At 43.0% G+C, this 25,947-nt stretch overlaps 1 protein-coding gene across 1 annotated transcript in view; it reads left to right on the forward strand.

Moving 5' to 3' along the window:
- The window catches only part of gudu (Armadillo repeat-containing protein gudu), a 164,472-nt gene that overhangs the window by 23,577 nt on the left and 114,948 nt on the right, over nt 1–25,947 (forward strand). The window contains exons 2-3 of the mRNA XM_068227778.1: nt 4,046–4,259; nt 11,328–11,474. Of these exons, the coding sequence (XP_068083879.1) occupies nt 4,046–4,259; nt 11,328–11,474 (361 nt within the window). The remainder of the gene's footprint in view (nt 1–4,045; nt 4,260–11,327; nt 11,475–25,947) is intronic.

The following is a 25,947-nucleotide window of genomic DNA, read 5'->3' on the forward strand; positions in this document are numbered from 1 at the left end:
AATGAATTTTTAGGTGTCTTAGTCATCGTCGATGTATTTTTACTATCGTTTTTTTAATATTTTATCACATCGTGTGCAATTTACTCGTTTGTCTGGAAGCTCTTCAAAGTCCCAAGTCCATGACCTTTTTCTACCGGTCATTGTCTGCTCTGTCTGAAGTAATACCTCAAGTTCGTATATTATAATACATTATAAATAATTATTAATGAGAAAATGATAACTCGTACCATTCGAAAAACATGTTATCTATCGGTACTTGAAAGTAATGATTAACAACATTAAGCCTGCAAAACACGACAACGTTATAAAGAAAAGCATTTCTGAAGAGCGGCCAAAATGTAAAATGCAAAGTTAAATATTAACGAAATGAATAGCTTACCTTAAAATTGCTTTTACCAATCTGTTGTTCGTACTACCAGAAAGACTATTAAACAAATGCTCTTTCCCTTCACAGAGAACGTTGTGTTCACCACCCCACACACATAAATATACTGAGTGTAGTAGTCAAATACGACGACTGGTCCGTCAGCGCTCCGCATAGTCTATGTGTGGGGTCACCTGACAGTTCGAACAGGTTCGATAACGTATCGAACCTACGTAGCGTATCGGGCCGGCTCGAGCCTGCTCGAACTTGAATATCATTCGCCCATCACTAGTGTCGAGCCCTAGTTCTTAGTTTCAAATGTCCTTAGATCTTTTTTTCACACAACGTTCCCATTGCAGTTTTGCCCCTTAACTATCCTTGTCCTTGAATAATTTTATTCTCAGCAACACGTAGTAAACAGTATATCTATCCCAATCTAGGCCTTTGTTTTGTACGATTCTGACAGTGTCTGATTTGTTAAATAAGTGTAAGGCACGAAGTTGCCTCTTCTTCTAAAAAGTTCCATAGTCCACTAATCGAGCTAAAAATAATCTCAAAATTCAGCACCGGGCATGTTGGCCGTGCGATTAGGGGCGCGCAGCTGTGAGCTTGCATCCGGGAGATAGTGGGTTCGAACCGCACTGTCGGCAGGCCTGAAGATGGTTTTCCGTGTGTTACCGTATTTTTGTGGTAGGTAGAGGTGAAAGAAGGTGCGGGTGTGAACGGGTCTCAAACTACGTAATTAAAGTTAATGTAAAATTTAACAAGGTTATATTCTCTTTCCAAAATACAGAAATAACACGAAAGACAGGAACAGAGTAGCAAGGCAATAAAAGTACAATTACAATATTTACAGGATTTGGGCTTCGAGCCCCGACCTCACAATTCTTGAGTAATTAGCCCAGTTTTACCCCAACACAAGTTTCAACAGAGGGGCGGAAAACCCCATTCATACCCAGGAGCACTTGCTCCAAATTACACAGTAAAGCCTGCTTGAGGCGCGCAGAAAACAAAATTTTCAAGAAAGAGCAACCCGCTCTCAAATTTTAAGCCTGTCAAAGGCCACACCTAATTCCACCTTCAAGCTGTCCTCTAAGGACATAAACACAGGGGTAAAATACCCAACCTACTGAGGCCTATTAAGTGAGAAAAGGTTAATTATATGGCCTCTAAAATACCAACTTGAGAGGAGGCGATCTGCACTCCTAATGCATTTGTTTTAAAACCTAATCTGGCTCTAGGCCACTAATGCAAGGGCTAATTCCATACTACAGAGGTGACTTTAGAAAAGAACAATTTACATTACATTAAGGAAGAATCGGTTGTGAGAAATAAGTTCACCTCAAAACAATATGAGTGGGAGCTCGAGAGGGTTAAGCACTCTCTATCCCAATATGTAGCTTAAAAGATAGAATAAATACAAAGTGTCTTTACATTTTAGGGAAAGTTACATGGTGGAAACGCTTCGGACCCGCCCCGAGAGTTAAACTGCTGAGCTAGCAAGAAAAGAAGTTATTAAATGGCCATTACCTGGTTGTTGAACTGCTGCCCGAAGAAAGAGACGCTTCCCGCCCCCTGCTATGTACTTTACACACTGAAAGATGGTACTGAAGTGGCACCGAGACCCGAAAATCAGCAGTTTATATACTCTCGCGGAAAGTTCGAGGCGTTTTTGAAATGAGCACACCCTCCCACAAGGATTTTATTGGTTCACCAAGAAAACCCCTACACAATACGAAGAAGAAATTAATTCGAGAAATTCAGGATTGGCTAAATTCAAAACAAGGGGAAAGAAAGGGGTATACAGCCAACTTAAACAATAACAGAAAGAAATTTAACAAGAAACAAACTTTTGAAATAAAAATTTCTCCAAAAAACAGTTCTTTCACTTCGCACTAGGGTGCACCATTGTAGTTTTTCAGTAGTGTCCTCTAGAAGAGAAAGTTCACACTTCTTACTACAGGTAAAACAAAAGTACATCAAAAATGACCCAGTTCAAAAACTCCAAAATTTCCAAGTAGTGACATCTTCTGAGAAACTTGAAAATTAATACCGTAGATAAAGTTCAGACTTCCTCCAGCAGAGGAGTTTCAATTGGCGCAAATTTTAAATAAGCGGCGTGGAGGTGTACCACTCGGTACACCGTGGTTTCCCATTTTCACACCAGGAAAATTCTGAGGCTGTACCTTAAATAAGGCCATGGTCGCTTCCTTCCCACTCCTAGTCCTTTCCTATCCCATCGTCACCATAAGACCTATCTGTGTCGGTGTGACGTAAAGCAAATTCTAAAAATTAAAGAATCAACAACAAAAATACGTCGGTGCCTTAGATGTCTCTCAGAAGATCAGAATCATACAATAATATCAATGATCTGACGAAGTTTATATACATATATTCATTTCCTTAAGTACATAAGTGATAATAGGCCTATGGAAGCACTTGTCAGCAGAACATTTTTCAGTACTGACATAATTAAACTTTGATCCGAGACACTTAAAGTCACCAGTTAAGTCTTCCTTTACTTTAATCGTTCATGTCACTTCTGCATACAGTTCTTCTATGACCTTCATCATTTTATTTGACATCCCTATTTTTAGCCAGCTTCACAGGAACAGTCCATTTGTAGACCAAATAAAAAGCTGTTTGTAGATCTATGGTTGTAATATATAATCTACCACCTATCCTCTTTATATATATTATACATTATTGTTAAAAATATTATGTGTGGATCTCATTCCTTTCCTTAGTTATGACTGGTACACTGAAAGAATAGAGTAATACTCCGCCCATTTTATAAAAATTTTTTTCAATATCAAGGTATAGAGAGTACCCAACTTAGTAATACCCCTATAATTATTTGTAATAGATCGTTCTCCCTTCCTTTTGTATGTAGGACATATTATTCTACCTTGACAATATCTTGGAATTTTCCAAGCATCAAGAATTGTGTTAAATATCTTAGTTAGTTTCGTCGCCATAAGACCTATCTGTGTCGGTGCGACGTAAAGCCCCTAGCAAAAAAAATATCTTAGTTATTATTACTAACATTTAACAGTTATTAGCTATCTCTAGAATTCATAAGTAATTCCACTAACAGAACCTGATTTTCACCCCCACCCCCGATTTCTTTTTTCAATAACTCTATTACTTCATTCCTAATTATTGGATCATCTAGGACGGACAAAGTATTCCCCATATGCCTGAGTACACCATTTTCAATTTTACCATTTTAAATTTATCGCTAGCCCCCAACAACCACTTGAAATACACTATCCATTCCTCCTCAGTTATATTTGTTTAATTACTACTTCTGTTTCCTTTACAAATATTGGCTTAAGCAGTGATGTAAATTTCACCAATATTGTTCGTACTCTTGATTAACAACGTCTTGGACAATGAAGGGAAGAAGGGGAGGGCAAGCCCATGTCTGGACAATAAAGACATTCCTGTACTGGCTTTCGCAGACGACTTCCTCTGCTCTCTCTAACATCAGTCGGAATGCAAAGCAGTATCAAGGAAATAGCTAAATATTTTCAGTCGTCTCTTATTTAGTAATGTTTCTCGATGTAGAAAACTAGATTTCCCAGTAAATGTAAGTGAAGAAAGACTGCAATGGAAAAACACTCAAGATGATGTTGCTGAAATCCTAGTATATATTTTTTTGTCCTTGTGTGTCCACAGAGGTCTCGAGGATCGCGGTGTTCCTGAGGCGCTAAGCCCTCCGTGCGTGGATCTCGGCCTTCCTCGAGTCGTGATCGTCACCGAGATGTCCATCAACAGCGACAGCTCCACGGCCGAGAGCTCCAGCGAGGAGGAAGATGAACGCAAAGGAGTGAACGCAGCTGACATGCCCTCGGAGTATTGGCACATTCAGAAACTTGTCAAGTACATGAAGGTGATTATCTCCTATATCAATAAAAGGAGCTCTTTGTCCCTAAATTTAGGTCGATAAATTTTATCTAATGTCTGTTGGTATGCCTTGATGACAACAGTATGTCTCCATGTGTTATTATTGTTATTAGTATTATTATTCGTATTATTATTATTTGGTCCCGCAGGAGTTATTTGACGTGCCGGTAAATTTACTGACACGAGGCCAGAGTATTTGAGCACATTCAAATAGCACCGCACTGAGATGGGATCGAATCCACGACCTTGGCCATAGAAAGCCAGTGCTCTATCGCTTGAGCCACTCAGTATGGCTTTTTCCGTCTGTTGCTTGGCATATACCATGCATCTTTCACAGAAAACTCAGGGTAACTAATTTCAATGGCTTAATATGAAACTAACGTAACTACTCGTACAAATCTTAAAATTATCATAAGACAAAGAAAAACTTTTCTTAATACATATATGAATCAAAGCAAATGTATTATTTCTTTAATAACCAATACATCACATATAAAAATGCAAAGTATCTATTATTTTATAAAATATATTTAGAATCTTCTTCAAACATAAGTAAAGTTATTAATTACTTTCAAATTATTTAGGTATGTCACCAAACAAGCTGAAGAAAAATATGAAGCTACATTGAGCTTTGTTTCTCTTTACAAAAAAAATACAACTTTCTCTTAATCATCATCTTCACTATTATCAGTGTCCGACTCGTTGGCTGAATTGTCATCGTACTGGCCTTCGGTTCAGGAGGTCCCGGGTTCGATTCGCGGCCGGGTCGGGGATTTTAACTTTTATTGGTTAATTCCAATGGCTCGGGGGCTGGGTATGTGTGGCGTATTCAGTATTATAAATCATCCTAGGTAGGGCCCTAATCTTCGCAGACATGCAAGACGCCTAATAGGCCGTCTACGAGAAAAAGACCCGAACCAGGCCTCTCTGGAGGCCATACGCCATTATTATTATTATTATTATTATTATTATTATTATTATTATTATTATTACTATCAGTACATAAGCTTATATCATCTTTCTCAACTCCATGCGTTACATAGGTACTTTTTGAATATTTACTTTTACGATTTACACTGACTGTGACAATGCAACACCAAGGAGGAGTGGTTCGAAAGGGATGAAAGTTGGGGAAAAACAGAGACGGCACGGACGAATAATTGATGTTTATTTCAAACCGATATGCAGGTTACACATTCGCACGGCATCGACTCAGTAGGATGTAGGCCCACCGCGAGCGGCGATGCACGCAGAAACACGTCGAGGTACAGAGTCAATAAGAGTGCGGATGGTGTCCTGAGGGATGGTTCTCCATTCTCTGTCAACCATTTGCCACAGTTGGTCGTCCGTACGAGGCTGGGGCAGAGTTTGCAAACGGCGTCCAATGAGATCCCACACGTGTTCGATTGGTGAGAGATCCGGAGAGTACGCTGGCCACGGAAGCATCTGTACACCTCGTAGAGCCTGTTGGGAGATGCGAACAGTGTGTGGCCGGGTATTATCCTGCTGAAACAGAGCATTGGGCAGCCCCTGAAGGTACGGGAGTGCCACCGGCCGCAGCACATGCTGCACGTAGCGGTGGGCATTTAACGTGCCTTGAATACGCACTAGAGGTGACGTGGAATCATACGCAATAGCGCCCCAAACCATGATGCCGCGTTGTCTAGCGGTAGGGCGCTCCACAGTTACTGCCGGATTTGACCTTTCTCCACGCCGACGCCACACTCGTCTGCGGTGACTATCACTGACAGAACAGAAGCGTGACTCATCGGAGAACACGACGTTCCGCCATTCCCTCATCCAAGTCGCTCTAGCCCGGCACCATGCCAGGCGTGCACGTCTATGCTGTAGAGTCAATGGTAGTCTTCTGAGCGGACGCCGGGAGTGCAGGCCTCCTTCAACCAATCGACGGGAAATTGTTCTGGTCGATATTGGAACAGCCAGGGTGTCTTGCACATGCTGAAGAATGGCGGTTGACGTGGCGTGCGGGGCTGCCACCGCTTGGCGGCGGATGCGCCGATCCTCGCGTGCTGACGTCACTCGGGCTGCGCCTGGACCCCTCGCACGTGCCACATGTCCCTGCGCCAACCATCTTCGCCACAGGCGCTGCACCGTGGACACATCCCTATGGGTATCGGCTGCGATTTGACGAAGCGACCAACCTGCCCTTCTCAGCCCGATCACCATACCCCTCGTAAAGCCGTCTGTCTGCTGGAAATGCCTCCGTTGACGGCGGCCTGGCATTCTTAGCTATACACGTGTCCTGTGGCACACGACAACACGTTCTACAATGACTGTCGGCTGAGAAATCACGGTACGAAGTGGGCCATTCGCCAACGCCGTGTCCCATTTATCGTTCGCTACGTGCGCAGCACAGCGGCGCATTTCACATCATGAGCATACCTCAGTGACGTCAGTCTACCCTGCAATTGGCATAAAGTTCTGACCACTCCTTCTTGGTGTTGCATTTGCTCTGTCAGTCAGTGCATATGAGACTACCTGTAAATTACATGTAATAAATTTGCTTGAGAGGAACATACACATATACTGTACATCGATAATCTCGGTCATTTTGGACATTTCCTTTTCTTTTCCACCCCTTTTCTCACACACACACCATACCGATTGAGATTTAAAAGGCACTCGGAGTGTTATTATTCATCTTAGCCACCCAGAAGAGTATGAATTCGACACTAATATTGGCCATTTTTTATTATTTCTTCATCATATCACTGCCTCACTATCCCCGATCGTAGGGGTGCTAGGAGTGTCTTAACTACACAGTATTTTTCTACAGATAGTAAGTCGTATGTATACGAAATTCGACTGAGACCTATGCTGAAACACAGACACATACATCCATAATCTCGGTCATTTTGGAGATTTTATATTTCACCCCTTTTCAACGCCAATGCCGATAGAGATTTAAACGGTATCGGGAGTGTCACTTTGCATTTCAACGACCACGAAAACGATAGTTTCAACACGAATACAGCTCATTTTCGATTATTTCTACTTGTCACTTCTCCCTACCCCACCCTTAGAGGTGATAGGGGTGTCGTACACACACAGTTTTCTCTCCAGATAGTATTAAGTCATACGTGTACCAAGTATGGTTTTAAATGCCCGGCCCCGCGGCGTAGGGGGTAACGCGTCCGCCTGTCACCCGGTGGCCCCGGGCTCGATTCCCGGCTGGGTCAGGGGTTTTATTTGTAAATAATTAATATCCCTGGCCTGGGGACTGGGTGTTTGTGTCGTCCATAACGTTCCTTTCCTCACATTCAACACTTTACACTTCCGCCATTTACAAAATACACGTAGGTTCCTCACATAGGGGCAAAATACCGTTCTAGGTCTACGCCCCGAACAAATAGCATTTTAAAAAAATAAAAATTTAAAAATGGTTTAAACTGCAGGTCATTTTTAATCGCCGATATATTTCATTCATTCATTCATCATCTGTTTACCCTCCAGGGTTGGCTTTTCCCTCGGACTCAGCGAGGGATCCCACCTCTACCGCCTCAAGGGCAGTGTCCTGGAGCTTCAGACTCTTGGTCGGGGGATACAACTGGGGAGTATGACCAGTACCTCGCCCAGGCGGCCTCACCTGCTATGGTGAACAGGGGCCTTATGGGGGATGGGGAAGATTGGAAGGGATAGACAAGGAAGGGGGAAGGAAGCGGCCGTGGCCTTAAATTAAGTACCATCCCGGCATTCGCCTGGAGGTGAAGTGGGAAACCACGGAAAACCACTTCGAGGACGGCTGAGGTGGGAATCGAACCCACCTCTACTCAGTTGACCTCCCGAGGCTGAGTGGACCCCGTTCCAGCCCTCATACCACTTTTCAAATTTCGTGGCAGAGCCGGGAATCGAACCCGGACCTCCGGGGGTGGCAGCTAATCACGCTAACCACTACACCACAGAGGCGGGCCGCCGATATATTTACATGACGATATTGCTCCTTAACTATGTGCAACCCGCTAAATACACTTATTTAGTGATTTGATTTTAGAATTACTCAGTTGACTGAACTCAGAGACCCATCATTGCCTAATGATTCATCGGCAGGTGTCCGGCTAAATGGTTAGCGTGCTGGCCTTCGGTCCAGAGGTTCCCGGGTTCGATTCCCGGCCGGGTCGGGGATTTTAACCTTCATTGGTTAATTCCGACGGCTCGAGGGCTGGGTGTGTGTGCAGTCTTCATCATTATCATAGGTAGGGCCCCATCCTCACAGACGCCCAGGTCTCCTATACGGCATCAACTAGAAAGACCTGCACCAGGCCACACGCCATAATATCGGCAAGTAGTTCAGGAGAGAATAAAAAACGCCGGACGGACTGGATAAAGCTGTTTTAGAAAACTTTTTTATAGAGGGTGCGCACAAGTGATTGGAGCGGTTTCAAAAAATTCCTGTTTGTTTATTATTTGTTGTAACATTACAAAATTATATAGAAAGACAGAAAAACTTACAAAGTATTTTTATGAGCCTACAAGTGCTCGATATGTGCTCTATGAGTGACTCTACACACATCAACTCTATAGTCAAGTTCGTCCCACACCCGACGTAGCATGTCGCTGTGACCCTGTATATAGATGTAGAAATTATGGTACTGGGCTGGTAAGGATATAATTATACGTTTGATTCACATTAAAATGTCAACGTTTTATTCACAACAAAATGCAAAAGGTAATAAGTTTATTTCACATCATGGTTTGAAGTTACGAGTTATTGATTTTAAGGTTAAGTATACACCAGAGAACAAGTCTCCACTTACAGTACACTTTACAAATTTAAAATACAAGAATACATAATATATTAGTTGTATAAATGATGATGATCGTGATAATGATTAGTCACATATGTGTTAACAAGTAAAAATTAACAATGTGATGGCAACAACTTCATGTAATAATTCTTACTAACTTAACTACTAGTTAATTGAACATATTTTAAACTTCTGTTGGTGCCTAAATCATGAGCCTAAGGTGATTGACAAAACTTTGCTACTTGCAGCCAAAATCTAGTTTAATACTGTTCACGGCCATGCTATTATACTCGTATTTACTGCAAATTCTGTAAAAAAAAAAAAAAAACCGAGCTCGAAAGCTGCAATCGTTTAAGTGCGGCCAGTATCCAGTATTCGGGATATAGTAGGTTCGAACCCCACTGTCGGCAGTCCTGAAAATGGTTTTCCGTGGTTTCCCATTTTCACACCAGGAAAATGCTGGGGCTGTACCTTAATTAAGGCCACGGCCGCTTCCTTCCCTCTTCGTTGCCTATCCCTTCCGATCTTCCCATCCCCCCCACACTAACCACTACACCACAGAGGCCTCATTATACATGCGTCATCGATTTTTTGTGGTTTTCCTATAACCGTATAGCATTTAGTAGTATTATTGTAAGATACAATCAACCTCTGGGCAGATAACTTAGCAAACAAATATTTTATCTCGGATTAAGTATACAAAGCTCGAAAATTAGTTCAATTGTGTTTTTCATGTTTGTTACATCATTGTGAAAATACACTGACTGACAGAGCAAATGCAACACCAAGAAGGAGTGGTCAGAACTTTATGCCAATTGCAGGGTAGACTGACGTCACTGAGGTATGCTCATGATGTGAAATGCGCCGCTGTGCTGCACACGTAGCGAACGAGAAATGGGACACGGCGTTGGCGAATGGCCCAGTTCGTACCGTGATTTCTCAGCCGACAGTCATTGTAGAACGTGTTGTAGTGTGCCACAGGACACGTGTATAGCTAAGAATGCCAGGCCGCCGTCAACGGAGGCATTTCCAGCAGACAGACGACTTTACGAGGGGTATGGTGATCGGGCTGAGAAGGGCAGGTTGGTCGCTTCGTCAAATCGCAGCCGATACCCATAGGGATGTGTCCACGGTGCAGCGCCTGTGGCGAAGATGGTTGGCGCAGGGACATGTGGCACGTGCGAGGGGTCCAGGCGCAGCCCGAGTGACGTCAGCACGCGAGGATCGGCGCATCCGCCGCCAAGCGGTGGCAGCCCCGCACGCCACGTCAACCGCCATTCTTCAGCATGTGCAAGACACCCTGGCTGTTCCAATATCGACCAGAACAATTTCCCGCCGATTGGTTGAAGGAGGCCTGCACTCCCGGCGTCCGCTCAGAAGACTACCATTGACTCCACAGCATAGACGTGCACGCCTGGCATGGTGCCGGGCTAGAGCGACTTGGATGAGGGAATGGCGGAAAGTCGTGTTCTCCGATGAGTCACGCTTCTGTTCTGTCAGTGATAGTCACCGCAGACGAGTGTGGCGTCGGCGTGGAGAAAGGTCAAATCCGGCAGTAACTGTGGAGCGCCCTACCGCTAGACAACGCGGCATCATGGTTTGGGGTGCTATTGCGTATGATTCCACGTCACCTCTAGTGCGTATTCAAGGCACGTTAAATGCCCACCGCTACGTGCAGCATGTGCTGCGGCCGGTGGCACTCCCGTACCTTCAGGGGCTGCCCAATGCTCTGTTTCAGCAGTATAATGCCCGCCCACACACTGTTCGCATCTCCCAACAGGCTCTACGAGGTGTACAGATGCTTCCGTGGCCAGCGTACTCTCCGGATCTCTCACCAATCGAACACGTGTGGGATCTCATTGGACGCCGTTTGCAAACTCTGCCCCAGCCTCGTACGGACGACCAACTGTGGCAAATGGTTGACAGAGAATGGAGAACCATCCCCTCAGGACACCATCCGCACTCTTATTGACTCTGCACCTCGACGTGTTTCTGCGTGCATCGCCGCTCGCGGTGGTCCTACATCCTACTGAGTCGATGCCGTGCGCATTGTGTAACCTGCATATCGGTTTGAAATAAACATCAATTATTCTTCCGTGCCGACTCTGTTTTTTCCCCAACTTTCATCCCTTTCGAACCACTCCTCCTTGGTGTTGCATTGTCACTGTCAGTTAGTGTATAATTTCCGGACAGTAAATGTTTAAGTAGGGAAAAAGAGGATTTCTGACATGAGTTAAAAATATAAATAGCATATTTTGGGACTTACAAGATGATGTTTCATCCGACAGGCCGGGAATCAGACTGCGACCATTGTCGCATTATGCTGCCTCAAGGACCACAACCTCACAACGGAGATCAACCAGATGGCTATACGAGATATAGGTGGTCTGGAGGTGTTGGTCAACCTTCTAGAGACGAATGATTTCAAGTGTAAGGTAAGTGAGTCACAAGAAAATTAATATGATAGACCAACATTAAGTTTTCTTTTTCTTTCTTAGTCCGTTTACCCTCCAGGGTTGGTTTTGTTACCGTGTTTTTGTGGAACAGAGAGGTGAACGAAGGCGCGGGCATCAATGGGTAGATATATAAAAGACGCAAGATTAATGTAAAACTTTAAAACTTGTGATATACACTGACTTAGCAAATGTCATGGGATAGTCACCTAATAGCGTGTGGGGCCTCCTCTGGCCCTGCGAACTGCAGTGAGACGCCGTGGAAGTGAGTCGACAAGTCCCTGGGAGTCCTCTGGACGCAGCTCACACCAAATCGTTTGCAGAGCGGCCGCCAATACTGGTCTGTTCGTGGGTGCAGGATCCATGGCACGGAGCCTGCGTTCCAGGACATCCCAGATATGCTCGATAGGGTTCATATCGGGGCTCCTGGATGGCCATGGCAGTCGTTGGACCTCCGCTGCATGTTCCTGGAACTATTCCTTGGTAACGTGGGAGCGATGTGATCTTGAAACACCGCAGAACCGTCTGGGCGCTGGAAGGCCAAAAATGTGTGGAGATGGTCTCCGAGCAGCTCAACATACCACGTACCATTCAAAGTCTCTACCTGAACAACTAGGGGGCCCATTCCATACCAGGAAAATGCACCCCAGACCATAACAGAGACACCAGCGCCCTGGACCACACCTTCGAGGCAGGCGGGATCCATCGCCTCATGTGGTCTGCGCCATACGCGGTGCCTCCCATCGGTATGGTGCAGTTGAAATCGTGATTCGTCCGACGATATCACGTTACGCCATTGTTCCAATGTCCTTCCCTGGTGACAAATGCGCGTCGTTGTGCCCGATGACGTTGGGTTAACAGTGGCACCCGTGTGCGGCGCCGGCTCCCATACCCCATAGAACCCATGTTCCTACGGGTTGTCCACTGAGAGACGTGTCTAGCACGGCCTGCGTTGAATTGAGCCGTGATTTGTTGCACGGTTGCCCGTCTGTCACTATTGACAATCCGTCTCAGATGTCGCCGGTCACGGTCATCGAGGGTGGCTGGACGGCCGGTCGTTCGTCTGTTGTGGACGGTGATACCCGCATTAAACCATTCACGATACACCCTGAACGCGGTTGATCGTATGAAGCCGAATTCCCGCACCACTTCCAAAATCGCACGTCCCATCCGTCGGGCACCGACCACCAAACCCCGTTCGAACGGCGTCAGCTCACGACGACGTTCCATGTTACACCTGTCACATGCACAGCCACTGCTCACAAAATCTCCTATACAACTGCCGCTAGCACAGAGGGCGTGTGGTGCGCAGACAACGCACATGCGCATGAGTGCTCCGCTATCCCATGACATTTGCTCGGTCAGTATATTTCCTTCCGTGGTTTTTTCTTTTCATTTCAAACTATACACTTTGCTAAGCAAATTACAACATCAGGTACAACGTCTAGCTCGTGAGCTTGAGTAACAATACTAGAATAATCAGGTAACAACAATTTAACAACATGAGCTTGAAGCTCCCTAGTTACAAATTTAACAAGAGCACTAGTGCTCCCTTCAACCAGCATTTAGGGGACCGAGTTCCAAAATTACAGTGATAGAACAAGAGCGTCTTTGTTTCACACAATTACTCACTAGGAGACTATTCTCCAAAATTGTAACGTTCCAGGCCTATCAAAGGCACAACTTACATTTAACAAAAACAAAAAGTAAACACTGTCTTCGTCGCTCAACAGTCTGATTTACATAGACACAAAATGAAAAATAGTTGACATTAACAGGGGTAACAAGTACCCAATTCTACGTGGCCTTTGTTAAAAACAAAAGGTTAAAGTTGCTGGCCAAAAGCCAAAATGTTAGGAGGTGAACTCTTGCACTACTTGAAATTCACATGAAAATACTTAAAATCCTATGTGGGCTTATGGCCCGAAATTACAGAGGCTAAGCCTATACTACGGAAGTGACTAGATGGAGAAAAAGCTTACAAAATTAAGAGATAGATTTTAAAGATTACAAAATCAGTCACCTCAATATCAAGTTGAAAGGGAATACAAGAAGGTCCTCACTCTTTATTCCGTAAGTTCGGTTAAGTTCTAAAGACTAGTTTGAGAATTTACATTGAGAAATAAAAGTTACATTATAAATGAATTTTGAAACCTTCCTCTCGAGGTAGCTTTCAAAGACTATTACAAGGTCGCCCTACACACACAAATACAAACTGATATTAAAAAATTGAAATAATTTACGTATTTCACAATCATACAGCATAACTGTTGGATACGTAAGGATTACAACGCGACCAAGAAAGCAATTTTTCAACCAGCCCGAGCCGAGAAAAAGTTAGAAAATTGATAAGAACTTTTTTCTGGGAAACACAAAACTCTGAAATTTATAAACTATATTTAAAACATCCCAATGAATATTGTGTTAAAATTTGGATTCGATCAGATGACGGGTTTTGGAGAAACGGTGTCTTAAAGTTGACGCATGGTTGAAACACGCTTAAAAACGGGCATTTGATGCGTTCCACTTGCGATAAAAAATATTACAATATGAATTTAAAATTCGAAACCTACATGACGTAACGTGAAATGAAACGAGGAAAATGATGGTGTTATTGGATTTTCAGTGGGCCTATTGGTTATATCATAAACAACCTCCAAACTCGAGTGAGCATAATATTTTGTTCGACAGTAGGGAGTTTCATTTTCCACGCCTTTCGTGGCTTTTCCCTTTCTTTTGCCCAATACCTTCATTCTTCTGCGGACTCGTTCCATTTTCCTTCTGATTAGTGATTAACTGATAAAGAAGGATGGTTGCCTTGTACTTTCTCTTAAAACACAATAATTAACACCACCGCTCACACCTGTGTGTCTGCTGTTCGAGTCCCGCTCATACATGTGAGATTGTCGAAATCATAATCCATGCCCCTGAAGTCCAAATTCCACAAAAATGTATAGCACCGGTGGTTTACGCTGACAGGATTTCAAGTGGACACTTCTTTGCGTGCCCCTATTATCACATCTAAACTCTAAATATAAATAATGTTGAGACTTGAAAAAACATTCTGCAATGATAGAAGAGCGTAAAAAATGTAAAACGACCGAGCGAGTTGGCCGTGCGGTTAGAGGGGCGCAACGGTGAACTTGCATTCGGAAGACAGTGAGTTCGAACCCCACTGTCTACCCTTTTCCTGACCCATCGTCGCCATAACACCCATACGTGTCGGAGCGACGTAAAGCTAATTGTAAAAAGAAAAATTAAAACGCTAATTGGAACTCTCTGGCGAAGATAACATTTGAAAGATAAGGCTCCCATGGTCAACGGCTGTGTGTTATGCCCAGAAGGAATCCCCATAGGGAGAAAAATCCTCCAGTACTGAACATCAAAGTGTGTCGATTAGAAATAACCTGAAAAGTGCTGCTGGTGGTGATGGTGATCATTGTTTTAACAGGAAGAACATCTAGGCAACCATTCTCTATCAGAGGAAAAATGGAAGAGGTCCAACACTTCTAACAATGAAAGAATCGGCCAAAGAAAAGAAAGGGCAGTGAAGGCGTGAAAATCAAAGAATTTCTAGCCTTCTCAAACCTGGTACCGTCGGGACCGAAAGGGAACAAGAGTTCACTTAAGGAGGTCGGATAGGAAAGATAAAAGGTAGTGGTGATTTTTGGGCAACCATCCTCTATTAACACTAACCATAACCAGAAGGAGAACAAAAGTGGACCGACACTTCGAAGAATGAGGGTATCTGGCAAAATAAAGGGAAAAGCCACGGAGGGCATGAAAACGAAAGACTCCCTAGGCCTCCCAAGCCTAATACCGTCAGCGTCGTAAAAGAACAAGAGTTGACCAAGGAAGGTCAGACAGGAAGGAAGAATGTGAGGAACCTGACACAAGTAGAAGCAATACCAAACTCAGCTAGGGAACACATGGCCACTAACCTACTGTCCCCAGTGCTCTTACCTCTCATGAGAGGCAGGGGATACCGTGGATGGATTCTACTGTTCGCATCCACAGCAGGAAGTTTGGTGTGTGTACTGTGTAAATGAAGATGTCTATTAAGACGAGCAAACGCCCGAGGCGTTCCTAGGTGGCGTTGGATGAACACAAATACCGCGTTCTCGAACCAGACACGGCTAAAATCAGCATCCACTACACTGACTATTCAGCCAACGAACCGGACCAGTCGGATATACGACTGAAACGGATCATCTGTCATTCAGGCCAGGTCACACACAAGGAGGCACTGTGACAACGGGAAATATATTTAACAATTTAACAATTTCTAACATACATAATATAATAATAATAATAATAATAATAATAATAATAATAATAATAATAATATAATAAGTCTCTCGTAAGACCGCAATTAGAGTATGGTTCCAGTGAAAGGGACTGTCACCATGATTATTTGATTCGAGAATCGGAAAAATCCAAAGGAAAGCAGCTCGTTTTCTCCTGGGTGATTTTCGACAAAGAGTAGCGTTAGAAAATGTTGCAAAGTTTGGGCTGGGAAGACTTCAGACGTAATACATTTAACAATCTGAAGAGTTGCAGTCCAGTATTTTGGAGTCGTCCTTGCGCACGATGCTACCATAGTTTGTAGATTAAACTACAGTAGATGGACAAGTAATGCAATTCTCATAGCAGCTCCAGACTTAACAAAGAAATGTAAAATTCTCACACGTGCTAATCGATAAATTATTCTTATACTGCAGCTACCGCTTTTTTCCACGCCCTAGTATCGCTTGTGCGAACTGTATCGCACAAGTGTACTCAGCCTTGTTTTACAACTGGATGCCCTGCCTGATACCAACTTATTTCGAAGGATGTATTCCACGCTTGCGTGTTTCTGTAGTATTTGGTAGTCGCTATGCTGTGTGTAAATGAAATGTGTATAAAAAAAGAAACAAATACACAGTCCTTGAACCAGAGAAATCAGTCAATTACCACTGATCTGCATTTAGGGCGGTTACTCAGGTGGTAGATTCCTTACAATTTATTTACCTAGTCCCTTCTTAAATAATTTCAAATAATTTGGAACATCTCCTTTGGTAAATTATTCCAATCTCTAACTTCTCTTCTTATAAACGATTATTTGCCCCGATTTGCCCTCTTGAAATCCCAACTTTATCTTCATATTGTGATTTTTCCTACTTTTAAAAACACCACTCAAACTTACTCGTCTACTACTGTTATTCTACGCCATCTCTCCAGTGACAGGTGTCTCCTTTTTCTGAAGTCTTCCCGGCCCAAACTTTGCATCATTTTCGTAACGCTACTCTTTTGTCGGAAATCACCCGGAGAAAACGAGCTGCTTTCCTTTGGATTGTTTTCCAATTCTTGAAGCAAGTAGTCCTGGTGAGGTCGCATACACTGGAACCTTAATGTAATTGCACTCATTTTTGCTAGTAGTCTCCCATGATTTATCCCGTCAAACGCCTTAGACAGAACAATCGCGATACAGTCCATTTGACCACCTGAATGTAAGATACTGTAAATGCTGTATCTTGCTGGAATCTTACAAGTTCAAATTCAGTGGAATAAGTTTTCCTAAACCCGAACTGCCTTCTGTCAAACCAGTTAGTAAGTTCGCAAACACGTTTAATATAATCAGAAAGAGTGTTTTCCCAAAGCTTACATGCAACATATGTCAAGGTGACTGGCTTGTAATTAATGGCTTTATGTTTATCACCCTTTCCGTTATACACAGGGGCTACTATAACAACTCTCCATTCATTTGGTATACCTCCTGCAAGCAAACAGTAATCAAATACGCACTTCAGATATGGATGGTGATATATCCCAACCCATTGAAATCACCTTTAGTATATCCCCAGAAAACTTACCAATTCTAGCTGCTTTTCTAGTTTTCAACTTTTCTATCTTATTGCAAATGTGCTTGTTATCGTAGATTGTAACAGTATTAGTCACCTCGTCTACCTGGAGATTACCCTTTTAACCAACAATCTTTACATACTGCCGACTGAATACTTCTGACTTCTGTAAATCCTCACATATGCACTGCCCTCGTTCATTAATGACTCCTGGAAAGTCCTTCCTAGAACCTGTTTCTTCCTTAAAGTACCTACACGCATACTTCCATCCTTCACTAAAATTTGTATGACTGCCAATTATGGAGACGTGGCTAAAATATTCGACACGGCTGAGATTCGAACTTGGGACCCTCTGACACGAGGGCCGCGACGCTGACCAATCAACCAAGGATCCAGACACGACTCAGTCGATTAATTAATAAAAGAAAATTATGAAAAGCCTTTATGGATCTCTTCCTGATATTCCAAGCTTCATTGGCACCGGCGAGTATCGCATTCAAAGTTTCCACGTCCTAGATCATCGATCTTTGCTGCATAAATGTACATTTTGAAATAATAATAATAATAATAATAATAATAATAATAATAATAATAATAATAATAATAATAATAATAATTGTACCGGGCGGTACACCTCCACGCCGCTAATTCAAACCTTGCGCCAGTTGAAACTCCCCTACTGGAAGAAGTCTGAACTTTGTCTTATGTGTTAATTTTCAAGTTATCCTGAAGATGTCACTACTAGGAAATTTTGAAGTTTCTGAACTGTGTTGTTTTCGACGTATTTTTGTTTTGCTTGTAGTAAGAAGTGTGAACATTCTCTTCTAGAGGACACTACTGAAGAACTACAACGGTGCACCCTAGTGCGAAGTGAAAGAACTGGTTTTTTTTGGAGAAAATTTAATTTCAAAAGTTTGTTCTTTGCTAAATTTCTTTCAGTCATTGTTTAAGTTGGCAATATTAACCCTTTCTTTCCCCTTGTTTTGAATTTAGCCAATCCCGAATTTCTTTAATTAATTTTCCACCAATAATGTGTTTCTTCTTCATCTTGTGTAGGGGTTTTCTTTATCCACCAATAAAATGTTTGTGGGCGGGTGTTTTCCTTCCTGAAACGCCTCGAACTTTCTGCGAGAGTATATAAACTGCTGATTTTAGGGTCTCTGCGCCACTTCAGTAACATCTTTCAGTGTGTAAAGTACATAGCAGGGGGCGGGAAGCGCCTCTTCCTTCGGGCAGCAGTTCAACAACAAGGTAATGGCCGATTAATAACTTCTTTTCTTGCTAGCTCAGCAGTTTAACTCTCGGGGCGGGTCCGAAGCTTTTCCCCCATGTAACTTTCCGTAAAATGTAAAGAATCTTTGTAATTATTCTATCTTTTAAGCTTCATATTGGGATAGAGAGTGCTTAACCCTCTCGAGCTCCCTCTCATATTGCATTGAGGTGAACTTATTTTCACAACCGTTTCTTCCTTAACGTAATGTAAATTGTTTCCTTCTAAAGTCACCTCTTTAGTATGGGATTAGCCCTTGCATTAACGGCCTAGTGCCAAGTGGGTTTTAAACAAAGTGTATTAGGAGCGCAAGTTCGCCTCCTCTCAAATTGGTATTTTAGAGGCCATTTAATTAAATTTTATCACTTTATAGGCCTCAGTAGGTTGGGTATCTTTACCCCTGTGTTTATGCCCTTAGAGGACAACTTGAAGGTGGAGTTTGGTGTGGCCTTTGATAGGCTTAACCTTTGAGAGCAGATCGCTTTTTTGAAGTTTGTTTCTGCGCGCCTCGAGGAGGCTTTATGATGTAATTGGGAGCAAGTGCTCCTGGGCTTGATTGGGGTCTTCTGCCCCTTTGTTGAATTCTGTATATCGTAAAGTTGGGCTAATTGCTCAAGAATTGTGTGTCTGGCTCTCGGAGCCCCAAATCCTGTAATTGTACATTCTCAATTAGTGGTTTTGCTACTCTGTACCTGCCATTATTGTTATTTCTTGTTTTTTGCTAAGAAAATATAACCTTGTTAAATTTTAAATTCACTTTAATTTCGTAGCCTGAGACCTGTTCACCCCCCGCACCTTCTTTCACCTCTAACTACCACGGAAAACTCCGTAACAAGTGGTAGCAGAGCGTGGTTGAATGGGTCTCAATTTAGCCCCTTTTGACGGCTAAACATTGCTTTGATTCAAACTCTAACAATTTTCTCAGTTGCTGGAATTTTTGATTTTTCTGTTTCAAAATTTTTCTGTCATCATGCCCGGCCCTCGCGATGTTCTCCATCTCAACTATTTGCGCAAGGAGGAGTTGATCTATGAATTAACTATTAGAAATGTGCAATCTGGAGGCACGGTTGCAGTAGACACAAACAAGCTTAGAGAGTCCCTTGATTTGCCCATTTCCATCCCCACTTTGGGAGAGAAAGAAATTGACGACTCTCTTTCCACGATCACCGAGAATACTACTGGGCTAGCATCTGTAGTTAGTTTTTTTGACGAAAATGATCCTTCTCCTAATCAAATTAAGCGTGTGCAAGCCAGGCTATTTCATTTTTCAAATAGAGTTAACGATCTGTTGTCTCTGAAGTTGAATGACGTTCAGAGGAAGGAAGCTAGTACGTTGCTTGAAAGTATTTCTGAATTATCCAGTAAGGTTACCCAATTGTTAACTGGGGAAGTTCCTCCCAAAATCGATCAACCCACCACGGTGAATGTAGGTAGCGAGGAAGAGCCTCCTAAGGGAGAAGTCAATAGGATAACCGTTGGAGCTCAAACTATCTCTGCCCCATTGGACAACGAGTCTGAACGCCGTGCATCGTTGAATAATGTACGTTCTGAATTAACTTCTTTGCCACTGAAACCTTTACCTACTATGTCACCTGGGTTCAGCAGCTTGCCTCATCCATTGGCAATGTTGCTCAGAGGTATCTCGAAGTTTTCGGTTAACACTACCAGTGAAGTTATTTCTTTCTTAAGGTTTTTAGTTGAATTTCAGGATCATGCCCTTGTGTTTTCTCCTTCTCCATGTCAGATTTTGCAAATCATCTATCCCTACGCAATAGGTATTCTCTCAGACAAAATAGTAAGAGCCATAGCTGAACAGTCATCTATTGAAGATTTTCATGCACATCTGCTTGCAAATGTTATTCCTGCTCGCGCGAGGTCATCTCTGATTCAGAAGTACTATTATCGAGTACAGAGATTGGATGAAAATCTGGCTGATTTCATACAAGACATTAAGTTTTATACTAGGGTGTTTGCTCTTCATTTTCCTGAAGATCAGATTGTACAGGCTATTTAGAAGGAATTTCACCATCCTATAGGTCATATTTGTGTTTCGCGGCGTGCCCGCAAACCTTCTCTGAACTTGAAGCATTGGCCGTCTCAGCGGAAGGAGTTAGATACGCCGATTCCTTGCGTGTCGCGAAAGAACCCCCGCCCTCTTTTAGTAATACTCGGCCTCCACCTCGCCGATCAGTCACACCTCGTAAATGTTACGCTTGCGGGTCGCCTGACCATCTTCGGAACAAGTGCCCATTGATCAAATCTAGTAGGGCAAATAATGGAGCTGGCTCATCACAAGGCTGTTTTAAATGTGGGGCTTTCTCACATATCGCCAATAATTGCCCAAATTCAAATAGCACCCCCTCCTGCTCAACTTCTGCTGCAACTTCCACCAATGTCACTAATAATAAGTGACTAGTGGCTTCGGCTGAGTCGACTAATTCTGCTTCCCAAGGCTCAGCCCCTGGCAAACAGGTCGTAAATTCAGGGAACGTTCAGTCTTCAAATTCATCTTTTGAATGCCCCAAAGAGTGTCTTAGGATTGCGGCGGACACCCCCGCACCTGTTCCTTTTCTTAAAATTGAGTTAAATAATGAGCCTATAACAGCTCTATTAGATTCAGGCAGTGTTTGTTCAATTATTTCGGATCAATGGTATTCAAAATTGAAATCGGTTTGTAAACTACCTGACTATGGTTCATCTCCTGTTCAATATGTTTCGGCTAATTCATCTCCATTAGAAATTCTCGGTTCTGTAAATGTCAAAATTCGTATTTTTAAATTTACATGGAAAATCAAATTGTTTGTGGCCAAGCACTTGTCTTGCCGCATCATATTGGGAGCCGACTTTATTTCTCACACGGGTCTTGTGCTCGATCTTCAGAGTAAGTCGTGCACATTCAAATTTGCTTCCAATTGTAAAATCCCCTTGTTAAAATGTAATTCTGCGTCATGTTCATCTATTTCGCCTACCCAGGATGAGATGTTGTTAGACCTTAGACATCTACCTGAGGAGCAGGCTGATAGTATTCGTAAGTTGTGTCAGTCGTTTCCAGAGGTGTTCTCTGATACTCTTGGTGTTACTGACCTTATCGAATACAAAATTGAGGTCACGGATTCGATTCCTGTCCGTTTTCCACCTTATAGGCTATCTCCACCTAAAATGAAGACTCTGAAAGAAATCATCGATCAGATGTTGAAGGATGGTATTATTAGGCCCTCTAAGTCGGCGTATTCTTCGCCTATTTTTCTAGTCCCGAAACCCCAAGGGGGCTTCAGGCCTGTCATTGATTATAGGGCTCTCAATCGGAAGGTGGTGTTACAATCTGTGCCCCTTCCCGACCTTCACTCTTGTTTTTCATGGTTCCGTAAGGCCAAGTTCTTCACCATCTTGGATTTGAATCAGGCCTACAATCAAATTCCCTTAGCGGAAGAGTCTAAACATCTTACAGCGTTTGCCACGGATTGGAATTTGTATGAATACAACCGCGTGCCTTTCGGGCTCCCCACGGGAGCAGCTGTACTCACTAGGCTGCTAGATAGTGTCTTCTCCGACATCAAATTTGAGTACTTGTATCACTACTTGGATGACTGGAGACTTTTGAAGAACATCTAGATCATCTGCGAGAAGTTCTTAATCGCCTTCGTAAGGCTGGGTTAACTGTTAAGTTGTCCAAGGTTGCCTTTGCGAAGCCCTCTATGTCATTCCTAGGGCATATTGTGTCACCTGATGGCGTTGCCGTCGATCATTCTAGAACACAGGCCATCCGTGATTTTAAACCTCCCAGGGACATTAAAGGTATCGCCAGGTTCATTGGTATGGTGAATTTCTTCAGGAAGTTTATTCCTAACTTCGCTAATAGAGCGGCGCCCTTAAACCTTCTTCGTAGGAAAGGCATCAAATTCGAGTGGGGACCTTCTCAACAAGCCGCTTTTGAAGATCTGAAATTAGCTCCCTGTAATGCCCCTGTCCTTGCTATGCCTGATTTCTCAAAGAAATTCATCGTCCAAACTGACGCGTCGTCGTCAGCAGTAGCTGCAGTCCTTCTTCAAGAGACTGAACTAGGGAGGCGACCCATCGCCTATGCATCTAGGACTCTATCGGCTCAAGAAGCCAAGTATTCCATCTATGAGCTCGAAGGTTTGGCAGTCTTATTTGCCTTAGAAAAGTTCCGTCTCTATCTGGAACATGTCAAATTCGACCTGGAGACAGATAATCAAGCCTTAAGCTGGGTCTTAGGTAGGCCGCGTCGTACTGGTCGTATAGCCCGTTGGGCCATCCGTATTTCTGCCTTCCAATTCGATGTCAGGCATATTAGAGGTACTGAAAATGTTGTGGCAGACGGACTAAGCCGTATGTTTTCCAACGAGGTCGAGACCCATGATCCGGTCGATAGTTCTTCACCTCCCGAGTCCATGCTATCTGATGTTAATGCCATCTTAACAGATGCTCCCATGCTCTTTAGGGATATCGAGAAATACCAACGTGAAGATCCGACGCTGGCTCCGATAATGGAAACCCTTTCTTCTGGGGAACATGTCGTCCCTTATGTTCTGAGGAATGGTGTTTTATGTTGCCCATCAAGGCATGATAAGATGATGAAGGTTGTCGTTCCAGCTGTTCTTGTACCTATGATCTTCAAGTACTATCATGAGACCCCATTAGGGGGGCATCTTGGAATCTTTAAAACCCGTGAAAAGATTCGTGAAAGGTTCATCTGGAAGGGTATGGACGGTGAAATCCGTGAACTAGTAAAAGCTTGTAAATCTTGTTTGCTTAGTAAACCAACCATGTCCACCAAGGTATGCCTTCTGTCTTCGCATCAAGCGTCGCGCCCCATGGAACGCCTTTATATTGATTATGTAGGACCCTTCCCCCAGTCAAAGGGAAATGCCAACAAGTTCATCTTTGTATGCGTAGATGGTTTTACAAGATTTTCCTGGTTATTTCCGACTCTTTTGGTCCGTGGCAATATATTGTGTCTGATAATGCTAAGGCGTTTACATCAAATCTTTTTCGTAAATTCTGTTTTGACTTGTCCATCTCTCATGTGACGACTTCTGCTTATTACCCTCAACCATCTCTGGCTGAACGGGTTAATCGTAATCTCAGGTCCGCGCTTATTGCCTATCATCATGAAGATCACTCCAGGTGGGACACGTCCCTGCATTGGTTAGCTTTTGCTTTGAATTCGGCGGTTCATGAATCTCATAAATTTACTCCAGCTTCTTTGATGTTCAAGTTCGTTCCCAACACGCCGCTCTCTAACCTCTGGTCTCTGAGTGACATTCTACCTGAGACAATAGATCCGGATAATATCAAAGATCTTTGGAAGAAAGCTAAAGCCAATCTTAAGGTGTCTCATGAAAAGGTTAGGGAAAGATATGATCGTGGACGGAGACCCACCAATTTGAAGGTAGGTGACCAGATGATGGTCAAGAACTTTGTTCCCGCGGGCAAGCTTGCCCCCAGATTTCATGGGCCGTGTATCATTCTCGATTTCCTTACGCCGGTTACGTTGTTATTAAGTAATCCAGCCACCGAGAGGATATTTAGGGTTCACCTGTCACAGGTGAAACCGGTGTAATTTCTGTGTTAACTTGCTTCATATTATTTTGAAAGAAATAGGAAGGTTATATTTTTTTTTCTCTGAGAGCTTTCACTTTTAGGCCTTCTGCCCTTGCAATCTGTTTCCTTTAAGCGTAATTATTTTTTGTAAACCTCCCCCGATCAGTTGAACTGCCATCCTGTCCTTGCCACGGCCATTACCACGCTCCCGTCTCCTGCTCCACACACACAGTGGCTTATAAAATGCCATGGATATCTGCACGCCACTGGCCCCTCAACCTCTCCACAAAGCCTGTGCCCTCAAAAAAAATGATGATGGTCCAACAAAATTCTGCCGCCTAGCTTTAATTTCTTGTTTTTTGCTAAGAAAATATAACCTTGTTAAATTTTAAATTCACTTTAATTTCGTAGCCTGAGACCTGTTCACCCCCCGCACCTTCTTTCACCTCTAACTACCACGGAAAACTCCGTAACAATAATAATAATAATAATAATAATAATAATAATAATAATACCGAGCTCGATAGCTGCAGTCGCTTAAGTGCGGCCAGTATCCAGTATTCGGGTGATAGTATGTTCGAACCCCACTGTCGGCAGCCCTGAAAATGGTTTTCCGTAGTTTCCCATTTTCACACCAGGCAAATTCTGGGGCTGTACCTTAATTAAGGCCACGGCCGCTTCCTTCCCACTCCTAGCCCTTTCCTGTCCCATCGTCGCCGTAAGACCTATCTGTGTCGGTGCGACGTAAAACAACTAGCAAAATAATAATAGTAATAATAAAAAGCGCTTAATCCTAGTGAAATGTAATTGATGAGATCTCTTCTAGGAAATAATAATTCAAATTTAAAGCCGCATCAAAGAACGGTAAAATTTTACATCTGGCGAAAAGTGCTGAACACTACTCTTCAAGACATGATTGAAGAACAGCCGACGAAGAATATATTCGATATTCTCCAGTGGACAGGCGTCAGAACTACTGGACAAAATTATATTCAGTGTTGCAAACGACAGAAATAAATTTGTCAAACTGGTTTCCAATGTCAGCGGAACCTGATATGAAACATAGATGATGATGTAGAAAAAGATTCGATCCTAACTGTATCTTTTTAATTTGCTTTTCGTCACACCGACACAGATCTTATGGCGACAATGGAATATGAAAGGGCTAGGAGCAGAAAGAAAGCGGCCATGGCCTTAATAAATTAATGTACATCCCCGCATTTGCCTGGTGTGAAAATGGGGGACCGCTGGAAAACATCTTCAGGGGCTGCCGAGAGTGGGGCTCGGACCCACTATCTCTTGAATACAATCTGACACCTACGTGACTCAAACCGCACAGCCACACGCTCGGTGTGTATTTTCCTCAGTAAAAGTTGTCCCCAAGACCGTCTACTCCCATCCCATAAGAAGGAAAGATAAATTGAAAGAAAGAAGTGGAAAGAAAGCCAGAAACGATAGATTTACGATCATAAATTTAATATAAATGTCTGTAAAATAAATACACTCAATCAAAATAAATACATTCAATCATTAGCTATATATTTTATAAAGTGGAAATCAATACCATATACATATTCATAATATATTGGGCTATCTTATAAAGCGGTCATCAATGTAATTTAACTACATTATGAACAACAAAGACCTCGTACGAGCTGAGGTCAGGAAATCATGTTTATTTATATTCTGAATTTTTTTTCGGTTGAGAAACTCGTTTGATTTATTGTGTTTGTTTAGTACGGAATCCTTTTAATCTGCTACTGACTGCGTAGCGAAACAC

This window comes from Anabrus simplex, chromosome 5 (assembly GCF_040414725.1).
Source record: "Anabrus simplex isolate iqAnaSimp1 chromosome 5, ASM4041472v1, whole genome shotgun sequence".
In the NCBI taxonomy this organism is placed as follows: Eukaryota; Metazoa; Arthropoda; class Insecta; order Orthoptera; family Tettigoniidae; genus Anabrus; species Anabrus simplex.